Below are 18018 nucleotides of genomic sequence, written 5' to 3'. Positions count from 1 at the left end.
TACCAACAACTTTCAAGTTACTAACTGGTGTGGTAGCTGATGCAGTACAACAGCATCTAGTTGAAAACAATCTCTTTCCACCTGAGCAGAAAGGAAACCGCCCCAATAGCAGAGGAACAAAAGATCAACTCCTAATAGACAAAATGATCTTGGAAAACTGCAAGAGAAGGAAGACCAACCTGAATGTGGCATGGATTGACTACAAAAAGGCATTTGACTCTCTGCCACATGACTGGATAATCAAGTGCCTAGAAATAACAGGAGTCAGTAGAAACATCAGAAAATTTGTGCAAAGATTGATGGCACAATGGAAGACACAGTTGCAAATCAATGGTGAGAAACTGGGAGAAGTTAATATCAAGAGAAGAATATTTCAAGGAGATTTATTGTCACCATTACTATTTGTTATTGCACTGTTTCCTCTGTCAACAATACTGAATAACTCAGGACATGGCTATCAAACATGAAAAACATCTACCAAACTATCCCATCTCCTTTACATGGATGATCTGAAGCTGTATGAAAAAACATCATCTGAAATAGAATTGCTGCTCGATACTGTCCGTACATATAGCCAAGATATTGTTATGGAATTTGGCTTGGACAAATGTGCCACACTTAATATCAAACAAGGAAAAGTAGTGAAAACTAAAGGAATCAAGATGCCCCACGAAAATAACATTAAGAGTCTGGATGAGGAAGATTACTATAAATACTTGGGTATCCTTCAAGCTGACAACATCAAGTACACTGAAGTCAAGAAAAAGATTAGAGGTGAATACATCAAGAGAGTGAAGAAGATCTTAAAGTCCAAACTCAATGGAGGAAATACCATAAAGGCAATCAACACCTGGACAATTCTAGTCATTAGGTACACAGCTGGAATAGTGGACTGGACTCAAGCAGAACTAAAAGCAATGGATAGGAAGACCAGAAAAATAATGACAATGAATCATGCCCTTCATCCATGCAGTGACATTGACAGACTTTATCTACCAAGCCAAATAGGTGGGCGTGGAATGCTACAAGTACATCAGATGGTTGAAGAAGAAAAAATGGCTTTGGAAGAATATCTGAAGAACAATGATGAAGATGCACTGAAATTAGTATATCAGGAAGGCTTACTGACTACTGGAGAGACCAAACTGGCCTACAAGAAAGACCAAATGAAGAACAGAATAGAGGCATGGGAAGACAAAGCACTACATGGCCAATACATTAAAAAAATAGCTGGGAAAGCAGATAATAACAAAAGCTGGCAATGGCTAAGAGCAGGAAAATTGAAGAAAGAGACCGAGGGATAATTCTGGCTGCACAAGACCAAGCCTTAAGGACAAATGCATACAAAGTCAAAATTGAGAAGACAGCAACAGACAGTAAGTGCCGCCTATGCAAAGAAGCTGAAGAAACAGTGGACCACTTGGTAAGCTGTTGCAAGAAGATTGCACAAACTGATTACAAGCAGCGGCATGACAAAGTAGCAACAATGGTGCATTGGAAGATCTGCAAAAAGTATCATTTGCCTGTAAGCAAAAACTGGTGGGATCATAAAATAGAGAAAATCATAGAAAATGATAAAATTAAACTGCTCTGGGACTTCAGAATTCAAATAGACAAGCACCTGCAACATAACACTCCAGACTTAACAATTGTTGATAAGAAAGACAAAAAAGTCTGGATAGTGGACGTGGCAGTGCCTGGAGACAGCAGAATAGACGAGAAAGAACTGGAGAAGATAACAAAATATAATGACCTACAAATAGAAATAGAAAGACTGTGGCAAAAGCAAGCAAGGGTAGTACCAATAGTCATAGGCTCCTTGGGTGCAATCCCAAAAAACCTGGAGCACCACTTGAACACCATTGGCATTGACAAATTCGCTATTAGTCAATTGCAAAAGGCGGCCTTACTAGGAACTGCTTCCATCCTGCGACGATATCTGTAATACCATTAAACATCCACATCTGCCTATCCCAGGTCCTGGGTAAGGACTCGATAGGTAGACAAAATGCCAAATCCAGTCTGAACATCTGGCTGACTGTGCGATGATCGATAATAATAATAATTACAAGAAGAACAAGAAGAACAAGAAGAAGAAGGAGAAGGAGAAGGAGAAGGAGAAGAAGAAGGGGAAGGGGAAGGGGGAGAAGGAGAAGGAGAAGGAGAAGGAGAAGGAGAAGAAGTATTACCGCCATATGGAAATGTGGTGGCTTAGGGTTTTTTTGACATGATAATGAATGACTATTGATGGTAGAAACTGTCTTAGGCCCAGTATTCTTCAATATCTTCACCAACTGAACGGCATGTTAAATGTAGTAGGCAGTCATTCGGCAAGCTAAGCATAATTTTAAAGAACAACCTCCCCCTATGCCTGGAAAGAAAAGTTTTCGATCAGTGTGGGCTACCTGCTCTAACATATGCCAATGAAACATGGACACTAAGCTCACAATCAATACAAAAGCTATGAGTAGTGCAAAGAGACATGGAAAGAGACATGTTCAGCATTACAAGACAAGATAGAAAGACCTGCAAATGGATTAGAGAACAAAAGAAAGTGTACAGTATCATCAAGAGAGTAAAAGAATTGAAATGGAAATGGGCTGATCACATAGCAAAAACAATTGATGGCAGGTGTACAAAGGCAATCATAGAGTGGATCCCACTTGATAAAAAGAGACCTAAATCAAGATGGGTCAAAAGAGACTTAAAACAAGATTGATTGAAGACATAAGCAAGTATTGTGGACCCAATTGATAAAAGAAAGCTCAGGATTGTATTGGTTGAAAACATGATTCATTCTGCAGTGGAAAGAAAATGGCGATGATGATAATGATGATGATGATATAGAAGGGAAACCTGTCAAATTTTCAGACAATACCAAACTGGTGGGAAAAGCCAACAATCTGAAAGATAGTCTGAAGATACAAAAGGATCCTGACAGACTTGAATACTGGACCCTATCTAACAAAATGAAATTCAATAATGAGAAAAGTAAGATTCTACATTTAGGCAAAAAAACCCAAATGTACAGGTATAAAATAGCTGATACTTGGCTCAATAGTAGTAACTGTGAGAGGGATAGAACTTAAATATGAGCCAGCAGTGTGCTGCAGCTGCCAAAAATGCAAACACAGTCCTAGGCTGCATTAACAGAGGGATAGAATCAAGATCACGAGGCATTAGTACCATTTCATAATGCTTTGGTAAGACCACACTTGGAATATTGCATCCAGTTTTGGTCACCACAATATTAAAAAAGTCTAGAAAGAGTGCAAAGAAGATCAACAAAGATGATTAGGGGCTGAAGCTAAACTGTACACTGAATGGTTGTAAGAACTAGGTACTGTATGTCTAGTTAATGAAAAGGACAGGGCATGATAGCAGTGTTCCAATATTTGAGGGGTTGTCACAAAGAAGGGGGGGAGTCAACCTATATTCCAAAGCACCTGAAGGCAGAACAAGAAGCAATTGATGAAAATTAATCAAGGAGAGAACCAACCTAGAAATAAAGAGAAATTTTCTGACAGCGAGAACAATTTAATCAGTGAAACAAAATGCGGATATTGTGGGTGCTCCACCATTGGAGGTTTCAAAGAAGAGATTGGACAACCATTTATTTGAAACAGTATAGGGTCTCCTGTCTGAGCAGGGGATTGGAATAGAAGACTACCAATGTCCCTTCCAACTTGTTATTCTGATGCTGTGATACTGTATTATATTACTGTACTTACTGTACTTGCACAAAATAATTGGATGTGCATACATATGTGGATAGCCTTGACCATCATTTAATAAAATATTGAATATACTGCTAAGCATAAACATATATAAATCCTGCTAGTTAGAACAAATCTCTACCTTTGTCCAGACATCTACAGTATTTCTAACAGTTCTATCACTCTCTTTCTCTCTCTCCCTCTTTCCCTCCATACTAATTTAGAATGGTTCAACAAAAAAGATTGAGCTTTGATACATTCCCCCTTATACTGGAGGTATACTGGATGTGATAGAATCCAAACAGATTCCCTGAAAATCCCAGTAATTTTCAGAAATGTCATCACTTCTTTCTCAATTTTGAAAACGTACTTAGTTTTAATCTTGCCATGACTTCATACTATAAAGAATAACATCCCCATTACTGACCCCCTTTTCTGTAATTTCACTTTAGTGTTTATTAAGTGCTTTATGCATTTGTTATAGTATGTTATTTATGAAACTGCTACAGATGTTCAGTATTTTAATATGCTGTTTTTCTTCTAATTGAATATTGCTTTAAGGTAAAAGAGGCATATAAATAGAGTAAAGAAATAAACACATAACATATGCCAGGGAATATGCCAGGGATAACTAAAATTAAGTGACTGATTGGTATCATCTTTTTGGTTTTATCCTACCCTTATTCTTCTTCAGTATCACACAAGTGGTCTAATAACAAATCTAATCAGATAATTTAAAAAGTTTTATATAAAGAGACAGCTGTACCAGATGTAGCAACCACACCACACCAGCAAAATTATACTTGGTTAACAGAACCAAGGCCTGCCTAAATGAAGAAGTCTCAGTCAAAAAGAAGATGTTGACAACTTAAGGCAAAATTGTTCTAATTCCTAGATGTGGTTACACCTCAGCCATTTTTCTTGTCTCAATTAAATAACCTCTATCAGTTTGGACATACAGGAAACCTTCTCCATCTGCCTCACTGGTATAGAGGTATTAATTCATGTGTTTTCATAAATCAACCAGCAATTTCAATTAATTCAGAAACAACTTGGCAATGAATGCAGTCTTTGCACAGTATGCAGAATATATTTATGTATGTTTCTGAACACATCTTCCAAAAATAGTCTTAGTAGAACAAATTGCAATATCACCATTACATCAGGAATTATATCATGAAAATATTATGTGCTTAATTTATAACAGATTCTCACTCATCATTATGCTCTATCAATTCTCTCTAACCATTTTCCAATGTTATGGGTATTGATAATATAGTGCATACATAGATACAGATTTATGAGGAAGAGTATATACATGTACATGTTTGTATGTGCACACATGTATACATACACTCTCCAATTCAAATATCTTCCATTTCCTGATCTAAACTGATGCATATCTCTCTCTCTCTCTCTCTCTCTCTCTGTATATATATGTGTGTGTGTGTGTGTGTGTGTGTGTGTGTGTGTATGTATATAATGAGTCGAACACCTGGTCCACCAAATATGGGAGAAAGCAATCTGCTACTGCTTTTTTGCTCCAATTAGGAGCATTTTTTTGCAGGCAGACATCACTACTGCAACAACTGTAAATTCAAAATTTTGTAGCAGACAAAGAATCTCAGAAGGGTATGGCTAGCTGATGAGAGCTAAATAGATCGAAATAGCTATAGTAGTCTCCCTTTAACTCTTTGTCGGCTACAAAATTTTATATATATATTCATTCTTGAATTTTATTGCTACAACTGTAGTCCCATGAGTCAGTTTGGAATATAAACACTCTAGCATGAAGTAAATAAAGAAGAAAAGGCAGGACAAATTTGTATCAAAAGTATGATTCTTCTCACTCTCTGTGGGAAATACATTTCAATATCACTTAAATTTATAATTCACAATTGGTCACATAGAAATATAGCTAAACTGATGTACACACACACACATACACACACAAACACATATAAATACATAAATACCCACACTCACATACACCACACTATCTATGTAAAGTGATTTAATATGCTTTTGCTATTGTATCAATATCTGTAATACTATTGCTTCTCTTTTCTTGAATTGCTTATTAATCTAAGCAGGACACCAAACTAAATATATACTGATATGATTTTTTATCACTGCAACTGAGTAATGCACATCATGTGATGCTTCTTTTGGGGGGACAGGAGATGATATTGAGGTGAATTCTACATACATGTATACAGACGGGGAAAAGGAAGAATATTCAAAACATATTTTAGATTTCCAAACGATATTCAAGACCTTGAAGAGAAAAACAAAAACAGATAAATATTCTCTACATATTTTTTCAATATATCTTTTTTTCCCAGTAAAATAAAAGATATACATATAAAACTAAAGATCTCATGGCAGTATTTGTATGCATGAGGGAGATAAATTACGAATAAATGCTAGATTCCAGTTTAAACAATCAAATATTAAAATTTCCCAGCAATTTAAAATTTCACTTCCTATCTTCAATTACTATGTTACTGCTGGATTAAAACCTAAAGGATACTGTTATGTCCTGAGCCTTGCAAGCAGGCTTGGGGCATTGCAGGCAGTCCCGGGGAGGTGCAAGCTGCCCGGGACCAGACAGGCTGTCGCCAGTGCTTGTGCACATGCGCAAGTACTGGCGCGCGAAAAGTAACACATTGACCCAGGAAAGTCCTATAAAAGGAGGCCGCGAGTTTGGGGCTTTTGCCGCCATATTCCAATGTAAGCAGAACTGAAGAATAAAGGTTTCCTGAGAACTACAACTGCTTCTCGTGTCTTATCATTTTGCGACGGACTCAACACTGGCGATGAAGGTGGGATGCCTTACATCGAAGAAGAGAAGGTGTAAGCTTACCCGAGTGAGTCCGGAGCGGCAGGAACGGCATTGACTCGGCAGCTACCCGCCAATCCAGCGTGCGTTCGGGGGTAGGCTGGCTGATAGACCCTTCCTGATATGAAAATGGCAAAGATTGAAAGGCTTTCAGAATTCGACATCTCACATCCAGAGAGGTGCGAGTCCTACGTAGCCAGGGTGGAAAACTACCTCAAAGTGAACCAGGTGAGGGAAGAGAGCTTGAAGGCTGCCACCCTGCTGTGCGTTTGCGGTCAAGACGCATTCGAAATCGCTGAGAACCTCGCAGCACCTGTTCCTTTAGAGTCTGTCAGCTACGCAGATCTAAAAAAGTTACTGAAGGAGCACTTCCAACCCAAGATGTCTATCATCGCGTGGCGCCACACCTTCGAGCAGAGGGATCAACGACCCGGAGAATTGGCCAAGGAGTACATTGCCGCACTGAGGAAAGCCGCCAAACATTGCGAGTTCAAGGACCTAAAAGAACGACTGAGGGACCGGTTTGTATGCGGGCTAAGGCATCGAGAGTTGCAACAGAGACTTTTCGCCAAGGAGGACTTGTCTTTCCAAGATGCCTTGAGAGAGGTCACCGCAGAAGAAGCAGCGGGCAGCGCCATCAAGAACATGCGGCCGATCAGAAACAGTCCAGATGCTGCATCCGTGCACCAGGAAGAAGTCCAAAGAAACTCCGAGGAGGATCCGGACGAGGAAGTGGACCGTCTCCACCCCACAAAACCAAGAGGAAGCTCTTCAGCTCTCCCCAAGTGCATCGGTTGTGGAGGTCGCCACAAGAGAGCCGACTGCAAGTTCCGCTCCACTATCTGCCAGGCGTGCAGAAAACAAGGACACATTGCAGCTGTGTGCCTGGGCCGTCAGAAGGTACAACCTCAGGAAGAATTGCACCTGAAAGGTACCAGGGTCCCCAGCCAGAATAGGGTGGGGTTTTGCGCTTCGCAAAGAAGCATCTACAGGACAGGCACACACAAGCCCATTAAGAAAAAGCTGTCACTTAAGGTGAAGCTACAAGGGGTTCCATTAACTATGGAACTGGACACAGGGTCTGCACTTTCGATCATTTCTATGCACACATTTAGGAAGATTTGTTCCGGCAGCGGAACCCAGGCCAAGTTGAGGCCTTCTGACATTGTGCTAACGGATTTTCAAAACTCCAGAGTGTGTGTTAAGGGGGAGGCCACCCTTAACGTACAGTATAAGGATTTTGAGGGTCCACTAGACCTACTAGTAGTAGAGGGTGAACGAACGAGTCTCATAGGACTCGAGTGGTTTGAGGCTTTGGGGATACACGTCACAGGGCTCAACAGCCTACAAACACTCGACCTACAGGAAGTCTGCAAAGAATTTGCAGATGTTTTCAGCCCCCAGCTGGGCACATTCAAAGGACCCCCTGTGTCCTTAAAGTTAGACCCCATGGTCACTCCCATTAGAATTAAAGCAAGAAGGGTCCCTTTTGCTTTAAAGAGTAAAATTGACACTGAGTTGGATAAACTGATGCAACAAGGAATTCTAGAACCTGTTGACTCCAGTCCATGGGAGACCCCCATTGTCACGCCTCTTAAGGCAAATGGGGACATTCGCATCTGTGCTGATTACAAATGCACTCTAAATAAGGCATTGCAGCAACATGCCTATCCTGTTCCTGTGGTCAGTCATATTCTGGCCTCCCTCAAGGGGGGGGCGCGTTTTTGCAAAGCTTGACCTAGCTCAAGCATATCAACAGCTGCCTGTTGATGATGACACTGCTATAGCTCAGACTATTGTGACCCACAGAGGGGCTTTCAAGGTAAAGAGACTTCGATTTGGAGTAAATGTCGCTCCTGGGATTTTCCAAAGCGTAATGGAAAACACACTACGGGGTATATCAGGGGTTTGCCCCTATTTTGATGATGTCATAATTGCAGGAGACTCCACACACATTCTAGCTGAAAGGCTAAGGGCTGTCCTGTTAAGGTTCAGGAAAACGGGACTCAAACTCAAGAAGGACAAATGTAAAATTGGGTTACCTTCTACTGAGTTTCTGGGGTTCAAAATTGATGCTGCTGGGATTCATCCTGCTGAATCCAAACTAAAAGCCATTATGCAAGCCCCTAGGCCAAAGTCTAAGGCCAAACTACAGGCTTTTCTGGGCCTTCTGAATTTCTACAATTCCTTTCTTCCACATAAGGCTAGTGTAGCTGAGCCTCTTCACAGGCTATTAGATAAACAGGCAGTGTGGCAGTGGTCACAAACACATGAGGCTAGTTTCAATGAGGTCAAGACCTTGCTCACTTCTAACAGTGTACTTGCTCACTTCAATGAGACCCTTCCGGTGTGCATCTCTTGTGATGCTTCCCCTTATGGGGTGGGTGCTGTACTGAGCCACCTCAGGGCTGATGGAACTCAGGTTCCTGTTGCATATTACTCCAGGACATTGTCTTCAGCTGAGCGCAACTATGCTCAAATAGACAGGGAGGCCTTAGCTGTTGTTGCTGGAATTAAAAAATTCCATGATTTTTTTATATGGTAGGCAATTCACGGTCTTCACTGACCATAAGCCTTTGCTGGGACTGTTTACCACACGTAAACAAACTCCCCAAATCATCTCTCCCAGGATGCTCAGGTGGTCTATCTTCTTGTCTGCATATGATTTTTCCCTACTTCACAAGCCTGGGAAGGAAATGGGCCATGCTGATGGCCTCAGTAGATTACCCCTGCCGGTAATAGAGGCTGACCCCGCACCAGCCATCAATATTCTCTCCATTCAAGCCTTGCCCGAGTCCCCCCTGAATGCCAGGGATGTAGCCGCTGAATCGGGCACAGATCACACACTTTCACGTGTCCTTTCTTGGGTTTTGTCTGGATGGCCTGAGCACTGTCCTAGTCCTGAGTTTCAGAGTTTCTGGTCTAAAAGGAACGAGTTGTCCACCTCTCAGGGTTGTCTGCTTTGGGGAAGCAGAGTTGTCATTCCCACCTCAATGAGGACTAGGGTCTTAGATTCCCTCCACGAGGGTCATCCTGGCATTGTACGAATGAAGGCTCTTGCACGCAGCCACTTGTGGTGGCCAGGTGTAGACAAAGACATAGAAGCTAAGGTGCATGCTTGCCACCTTTGTCAATGCTCACGCCCTGAAATGCCCCAAGCTCCTGTGCATAGATGGGAGGAAACACAGTCTCCATGGTCTAGGGTGCACATTGACTACGCTGGGCCCTTTCAGGGTCAATTCTTCTTGGTCCTCGTTGACAGCCATTCAAAATGGCTTGAGGTTGTACCTGTCTCTTCCACCACCACTGCAAAGACTATTCAGGTACTGAGGGGGATTTTTGCTGCACACGGGCTCCCAGACGTCATTGTGTCTGACAACGGCCCTCAATTCACTTCCTCCGAATTCCAAGCTTTCTTGCAGGCTAACATGATTCATCATGCCACTTCTGCACCTTTCCACCCGTCCACCAACGGTATGGCTGAACGCATGGTTCGCATCACCAAGGACGCCTTGAAGAGGCTCACCTACGGGGACTGGCATCACAGGTTGGCTGACTTCCTCCTTTCTTATCGCACCACACCGTCCACTTCTACAGGGAGAAGCCCAGCTGAACTTCATTGGGGGCATAAACTGACTACCAAGCTTGACTGGTTGCATCCGGACAGACTGCCTCCTTCTGTCTCACACCCCAGGGCACCTAGGAAACTACTTGTGGGTGCCCCGGTTTGGACTCATAATTACGGGCCTGGTCATACATGGGTCCCCGCATCTATATCCAGGGTCACAGGCCCTCTATCCTACGAGGTATCCCTGGATAACGGTCGTGTCGGCACATTGATCAACTTCGCCCTAGACGGGACCTTCCCGCTGAAACTCCTGGGTCTTTTCCAGGGGGGGTGGGGGAGCCCTTTGGGCAAAGGGAGGGGCATGGAATGATGCCCATTATCAATGGGGAAGCCACAATCAGCCCATCCCGAGATTCCGCAATTGCTCCCAACAGGAAGTCATGGAGCCCAACTAGTACCCAGGCATCAATGTCTACTCCAGCCAGGGAGTCACCCCGTGGGCATGATCACTTCTCACCCGCATCACTCAGTACTCCAGTCAGAGAGAATACCCGGGAGCATCCCAACAATCCATTCCCTGCAAGAGAGCTGGCACACACTCCTCCTAGTTGGCCTGACTTCAACCCTGTCCCTAGAAGGGGGCAAACACACAGGGAGGTGGTCGAGGAACCAAATCCCGACTACAACACCTCTGACTACACTCAGGGGACAACTGAGTTTTGGGACAGTACTGAAACCCACACAAGCCCGGACACAGAACGGGATTCAGGGGATAAACAGCCTCCTGACAGGTCTTGGATGGACCTAGGAGGTTCTACAGAAACGCCCAACAGTGACAGTCACTTAGAAGGGCCAGAGAGCCTACAGCTAGGCGGGACAACAAGGTCATACACTGGAAGAAGCCCTGGCCTGACGAGCCCGGTGGGCAAGCAAGCAGGCCAGGCATTGGAGCACAGTCCTTGGGGATCACCAAGGCATAATGGAGGGAACAGGCACATGTCACCCCTCAGTCAGGGAGTACCTGGCAAGCACCCAGAGCGTAGGAGGTCACAGAGAGCAAGGAAATCTCCTAAGTACTTAGAGGATTACATAACACTATTGGCTAAACAGAGCCAGTAGAAGGGTAGAAACACTGAGGCAATAGAAACGGGGGAACTCCGAACATGGGGGGGGAGCAGAGCATTGTACTAAGAGTGGGTTGTGTATTATTATGGCATTGGTCGTAGTTTTAGCCTGGGAGAAAGGGGTGTTATGTCCTGAGCCTTGCAAGCAGGCTCGGGGCATTGCAGGCGGTCCCAGGCAGATGCAAGCTGCCCGGGACCAGACAGGCTGTCGCCAGTGCTTGTGCGCATGCGCAAGTACTGGCGCGCGAAAAGTAACACATTGACCCGGGAAAGTCCTATAAAAGGAGGCCGCGAGTTTTGGGCTCTTGCCGCCATATTCCAATGTAAGCTGAACTGAAGAATAAAGGTTTCCTGAGAACTACAACTGTTTCTCGTGTCTTACCATTTCACGACGGACTCAACAGATATCACATTCAAATAAAAGATAAAGCATATTTTCCAGTGAATTTTCTTTACTACACCACTAACAACTATAACAGAAATACATATTCTAGGCCACCTATTGAACTGGCTTCACCCCTTTATGTCAGCACATCCCACTTGTTTAGGCAGGGAAGATATGCTGCAGACCCCATCAACCATAGAATTTCAACTGTTGGGGGTCTAGGAAGAGGGTCTTCTCTGTGCAGCCTCCACATTGCGGAATATCTGCCCCCAGAAATGAGGAAAGCCTTTTGGCCTTCCACAAAAGGGTCAAAACTGGCTGTGCAGACTTGTAAGGGGGACACAGAAGCCCACATAATTGTGAGGTTGGATGGCCTCATGAGAATCCCTCTCCACCTATACTAACAATTGCTAAGCCCCCAATTTGGAATTTTTCACTTTTGAAATTTTATACATTGATAATTTTAAAAATTTTAACTCTTAACTTAATTCTGACTTTAATGTTAATTTTATTGATAGTATTGTATACTGCAAAGAGTCCCTCTTTGAGGGAAATGGGTGTTAAAAAGTAGAAGATAGATACCGGTAGATAGATAGATAGATAGATAGATAGATAGATAGATAGATAGATAGATAGATAGATAGATAGATAGATAGATAGATAGATATGGAAAGACAGAGAGATGAATAAACAGATAGACAGATTGATATTTTGCAACATTATTTGAGAGTCAACTTTATTCAGAAGATAGTGAGTATAGAAAAATACAAAATGCTTATTTTAGATCAGGTGGAATATATAAAATGCATGACATCTCATCTATACCACTGGTTAAATGGCCCATATAACACAGCAAGTTCTAACATGAACCATGGAAACATTTGAGTAAATTTCCTTTTTGCTGCAAATATTTGTCTCCCTCATTTCAGCAATGCTTTTCCAGAAACTCTAATGATCTATTGGAACATTATGCTATTTTTAGGTAAAATAGCATAACCTTTAGGTAAGGTTATCCACTGTATATGTATTTTTCAAAACATATTAGTAGGGGAGCATGTCATATTCAACCAAAGTCCAGTTAACAAGATGAAATGGGATAATTTTGAAATTATACTCATTCCCCTGGCATGTATAGGGCATACCCTAATCTGAGCTTTTTCAAAACACCACTTCTGATTAAAGCTCTGAAAAGCATGGTAAAAACAAAACAAAACAAAACTGTCATTGTTTATTTAAGACACAACTATTTTATTTAAAGCAATTTAAACTTATTGGAGTTAGTGCAGTGAGGGCTCAAAAGTCCAACTGCAGCTATAACTATTTCATGGGTCACAGTCATAGTGCATTAATTTCATTATGTATTACTCTTATTTTTTTATTTACAGTGCCCATATTTTATACTGCTTCTTACAAAGACAAATATTAAAAAACTGAAAAGTAAACCAGGCTGTTTGTTTGTTGTAACAGGCTCATAAATCACAATTCAATTAATAATCGGTTTTGACTTATAGTTCCTTGTAGGTTTTCAAAACTAACACAGCAAGAAATAAATAAAGCTATTAAATGGAACAAATGTTGTCTCTACAGTACTCTGGTCTTATGTTTATAAATTAAATAAAAATGAGTGTTAGATGAAGGTATGACATTCTCAGCCTCCCTAGATAAACCAGACCAGGAAATCAACTCAAACAGGAAGACAAATACAAAATCTGTGCTACATCTCCCCAGCTTTTTATAATGCAATGAATTTGACAATTTGCAGCCAAGAGAAAAATAACTAACAGCAAGAAAGCCATCAATTAAAATGTGCAAAATACAACACAAATATTTCAATAAAACCTATTCACAGTTTCCAACAGATACTCAGATCCCCCAGGTTCAGGTACATGGCCATATATTCTGGACCATAAAAAAGCTAAGAGACATCTTGACCCCTGGGAGATGTTGCTATCTTCAACAGTTAGATTTCCATTGGGTCAAGGTTGACTCAGCCTTCCATCCTTCCAAAGTCGGTAAAATGATCGTGGGGGGCAATATGCTGACTCTGTGAACCACGTATAGAGGGGCTGTAAAGCACTGTGAAGCAGTATATAAATCAAAATTCTATTGCTATTGCTATCTATTTTAGTATTTCTTGAGCTTGGACTTGATGAAAAATAATTTGAAAACACTATTCAATATATTCAGTGAATAACTCTTCATATTTGTAAACCTTTATACTAATAATACTTACATTTTATTAAATATTGTTTTCATAATAACATCTAAATTCTCTTTGCAATGATCATAAGTACCTCAAATATTCTCAAATACAAATATAATTGCCAGTGTCCAAAAGGCAGGTGCTACAGCAGAACAGTCACTACGGTCACTGAGATCCTGCAGAACAAACTCTTTAGAAATGGTCCCATAACCCATTTCTTCTGCTGGGATAAGCAGATGTAATTGGGTGGCGGCTATCCTCAGATAACCTGGTCCCATGCCACTTATTCAACATAAATAGTTCCAAAATTAGAGAGATAACCTTTATTGTCATTTTTTCCTGTGGGCACAATGGCACACATTAAAAATGAAATTTAGTTGCTTCCTCTCAAAGTGTACGCATATATAACACACATTTAAAACACACTATATACAACATATGTATAGACCTACACCCTTACATATACAATTGTAAATATATGATGAGCTACGTTCCCCATATCTATTATCTGCATTTCTAGAGTAAAGATTTACAAGAGTTTCAAAACTAATCTACTCAGTAGAGAAAAGCTGTATATATATTATTCAGCTCAGAAAATTATTTTCATTGAACGTGGGATGTCATGGAAAAGAGAATGATTAAACATACCATAGTAAAATGTGATGGAGAATTCAAATAGCAAGCAGAAAATCAACAAGATTGAAGGCAAAACACAAAAATAGATTAAATAATATTTTACATTTAACTAGGTAGGCCAGCAATGAAGTACCCTTCATACTGCTTTTGATGACAGGGGAGTCACATTTTGATGAAGTATTAGTGAAATGTCAGCACTTTTCATAAAAACATGGTTCAAGCATGAGTCATTTAAAGGAAATCAGAAATTATTTTCTTATAGAATGGTATTTTTTTTCTTCACTCTGAATCCTATTTCAAAGCATGCTATTTTTAATGTCATGTATTTTAACAAAAATCTTGTTTATTTTCTTTTAATTGGAATTTGAATGTTTGTTAATACATCTTCATTAGCATGCCTGCATTACTCTGTTCCACTGGAACAGAGCAGTTTATTTGAGACATAAAAAATGAATTTAAAATGAAATATCTTCCTCCTCCCTCCACATCAGCATTTTTGAAGCTTCAGGCAACACACTGCATCTGCAGTGAATCATACAGAATGACATCTTTAATGAAGGAAGGATAGCAGAAATAAAAGGTATGACATAACAATTCCATTCTAATATCATTAGTACTGTTCTAGCTTCTCTCCACCAACACATAAACTTTCAGGCAGGAATGCTCACATTGATATGATGGACATTATCATGAAGACTGAAGAGCATTGTACTTCAGCAGTGCTGATAACTACATGCAAATACTGGCCTTAAACGAAATGAGAGAAAACCACCTAACAAACTTTAGGCATAGTACTCCAAAAATACTGCAATGCAGGATGACCATTTTCCACACTGAAACAAAACTGATTTTTTGTAAATTCTTGCCCAACAAACAAACAAACAAACAAACAAACAAAAGGCAGTGGCATTCTACTCTGCTGTTTGGGGATCACAGCATACAATGATTAAAAAGCTGATCTATAACCAATTTGTCAATGTGGTTGCACTGAGAAAATGACCTAACATTTCTCAATTTCATCACTTGACACAACAAGCTAAAGCCTTTATACCAGAAAACAAACAAAAGAGTTCTCAAATGTTGGCAGCAGCAAGAATTTCAAACATCCTCTCTGCATTAAAGCACTCAATGGGTAGTTTTAAACAACCCATTTTTACAATATGATCAACTAAACCACTTGATAACTAGTTCCATTTTAAATGAATTCCAAGTTAAGTTATACTTCAATTCTTACCATCTACACATGCTGGTCTTGCCCTTGTAGTACCGGCAATTTGTCCTTTTTTGCATGCACAACGAGCTGTTTGTCGGGCTATAGTTCTTCGAGGCTGACTGCTATCTCTGTCCAAAGTAACAATTTCACATGTACCTGCAGCCAACTGACCTGGAAAAAAAACAGCAACAGGTATCATAATCAATAACTATTCTAATCCAAAAGAGTCATGGCCCATTGTTGCAACAGACTCTTCTCAATAAATGGAAATTCAGTGGAGAAGTATAGATATTGATATTTGTAACAAAACAAAGGTAACATTTTTCTTATGTTTCATCTTGAAGGAACTGGTGTTTAAAAAACAAGCTGGTTCTAGAAATTATTTCAAGTTAACAGTCATTATGATATGCACCCCAGAATTAGGAAGAAGCAGACTGTAGTACTGAACATCTTGAGTCATCAGAGTTTAGTGAGTTTCTCAACCAAAACTACTCCAAAGTAGGAAAAAAAGGAAGAACTTAAAACTTCTTCAGCTTTTGAAGACATTTGGAATACAAATTAAACCAATCAATAAATATTTTACTAGTAATTGTTTGAAAGAGGAACTTTATCAGTGATTGACACATTTCTAGAAAAACTAATGGGTCATCAGTTTTTATTTTAACTCCCCAAGTATTTAACTTGAAAAGCTGGATGTTCAGACAATGTTGAAAATGAGAAAAAAGTGCCTTGGTACAAATAAAGCAACCAGGAGCCAATAGATAAGATGTGATGTTACAGAAAATTAGACAATATTATAAATTCTGCTAAAATATATAATAATCCTGCTATTGAAAGCAATTGAGAATTTACAATTCTTATTTTTATATAAATCTACAATTTTTCCATATCCTTTCATAATAACTATGAGCTGAGAAAGACTCTAAAAACTCTGCATTAAACCAAGTGTACTTGGCATAATGCAGGGGTGTGTGCATGTGTGTGTGTATATGTGTTTGTGTTGAGTGTTGTTGTTTTTATGTACCCTGTCGGCCCAAATATGGGAGGAAGAAATATATGTGTATGTGTATGTATATTGTGTGTGTGTGTATTGAAAGTATATGGAAAAATTAAGATTAATTAATTAAGAATTGTAAATTGTATGTGTGTGTATGTGTGTATGTGTGCATATATGTGTATACACACACACCTCACATAGTTAGTATAGTTGAACTTCAGTAAGATATTTTGACAAAATATACTAGAGCAGTGGTTCTCCACCTGTGGGTCGGGACCCCATTTGGGGTCAAACAACCATTTCATGGGGGTCGCCAAACAACGCAGTCCGCTATTTTTTCCCCTTTTCCTTAGCTGTGCTACTCCCTTTTATTCTATTGGCTTTTGAAAGCCAATAGAATAGACTCTCTTGAATAGAGTCTAATTCTATTGGCTTTCAAAAGCCAATAGGAATTGTCCAGGCTGTCTCTGCCCTGCTGAGCCCGCCAAAAGTCCCATTCTGCAAACGGTGCTGCACCAGTTGAGTAGTCCTCAACTTACGACCTGTTGAGTAGTCCTCGACTTACGACAGGTTGGGGGTCGCGGCATTAAAAAGGTTGAGAACCTCTGTACTAGAGCCTATTTCTTGGTAAGCTAGAAAAATGTGGAATAGATATCTTCACCAACAGATGGATTAGCAAACTAATCAAGGAAAATTTAGAAAGATGCAAAAGTTTAAATGTGTTTAACAAATTAAAAAAAAACATTTATTCTTGGAGCCTTCGAAAAGTATCCCCAAAATCCTGATTCCAAGGTATGGATAAGTTCAATGGAACTAAGTGGGAAGCCATATTATCACACACATAAGAAGTCTAAAAATAGGCATAAGATATCAGTGTAAAAAAGGCAATAAAACTAACATAATGGAGTGGTTCAAGAACTGAAGCATAAATCAGTACACTCCTAGTCTAAATCTATTCCAATCATAAAACTTATATGATCTAAGGAAATCCATCATTCTACACTTAGATTGCAATAAAAACATAATAAACAATCTACTTCTTATGACTAATACAAGTATTCTAAAAATATACACAATAAACATTTAATTTATGTGAACCTTTTAAAGAAATCATTGTAATCATCATCCTCTTCCAAATACATCTCCCCCCCATTGGCAACAATTCATTTTTTATGCCCAATTTAAAACACCCAGCTAGAATTTATCTCTGGTGATTAAGAAGCTCCATCTCATTTTATACAAATCTGCCTGACTCTAACGACATTTAAGATTCTGGTTTTTAGGTCTGGAAAGAAACATTTAAATTGGGGTAACATATTCTCAGCTGAGTACCT

At 40.1% G+C, this 18018-nt stretch overlaps 1 protein-coding gene across 4 annotated transcripts in view; it reads right to left on the bottom strand.

Annotated features, from left to right (window-relative positions):
* TAFA5 (TAFA chemokine like family member 5) overlaps nucleotides 1-18018 on the bottom strand; it is a 331427-nt gene that overhangs the window by 155337 nt on the left and 158072 nt on the right. For all 4 annotated transcript variants that reach the window (XM_039345918.1, XM_039345919.1, XM_039345922.1 and 1 more), the window contains exon 2: nucleotides 15709-15858. In XM_039345918.1, coding sequence (XP_039201852.1) covers nucleotides 15709-15858 — 150 coding nt within the window. The remainder of the gene's footprint in view (nucleotides 1-15708; nucleotides 15859-18018) is intronic.

The sequence above is a fragment of the Crotalus tigris genome, unplaced genomic scaffold (genome assembly GCF_016545835.1).
Source record: "Crotalus tigris isolate CLP2741 ecotype Arizona unplaced genomic scaffold, ASM1654583v1 scf7180000017987.690289119674:8195010, whole genome shotgun sequence".
Lineage (NCBI taxonomy): Eukaryota > Metazoa > Chordata > Lepidosauria > Squamata > Viperidae > Crotalus > Crotalus tigris.
Note: the sequence above shows the minus strand (reverse complement) of the source record. Positions and strands in the feature narration are given on the sequence as shown.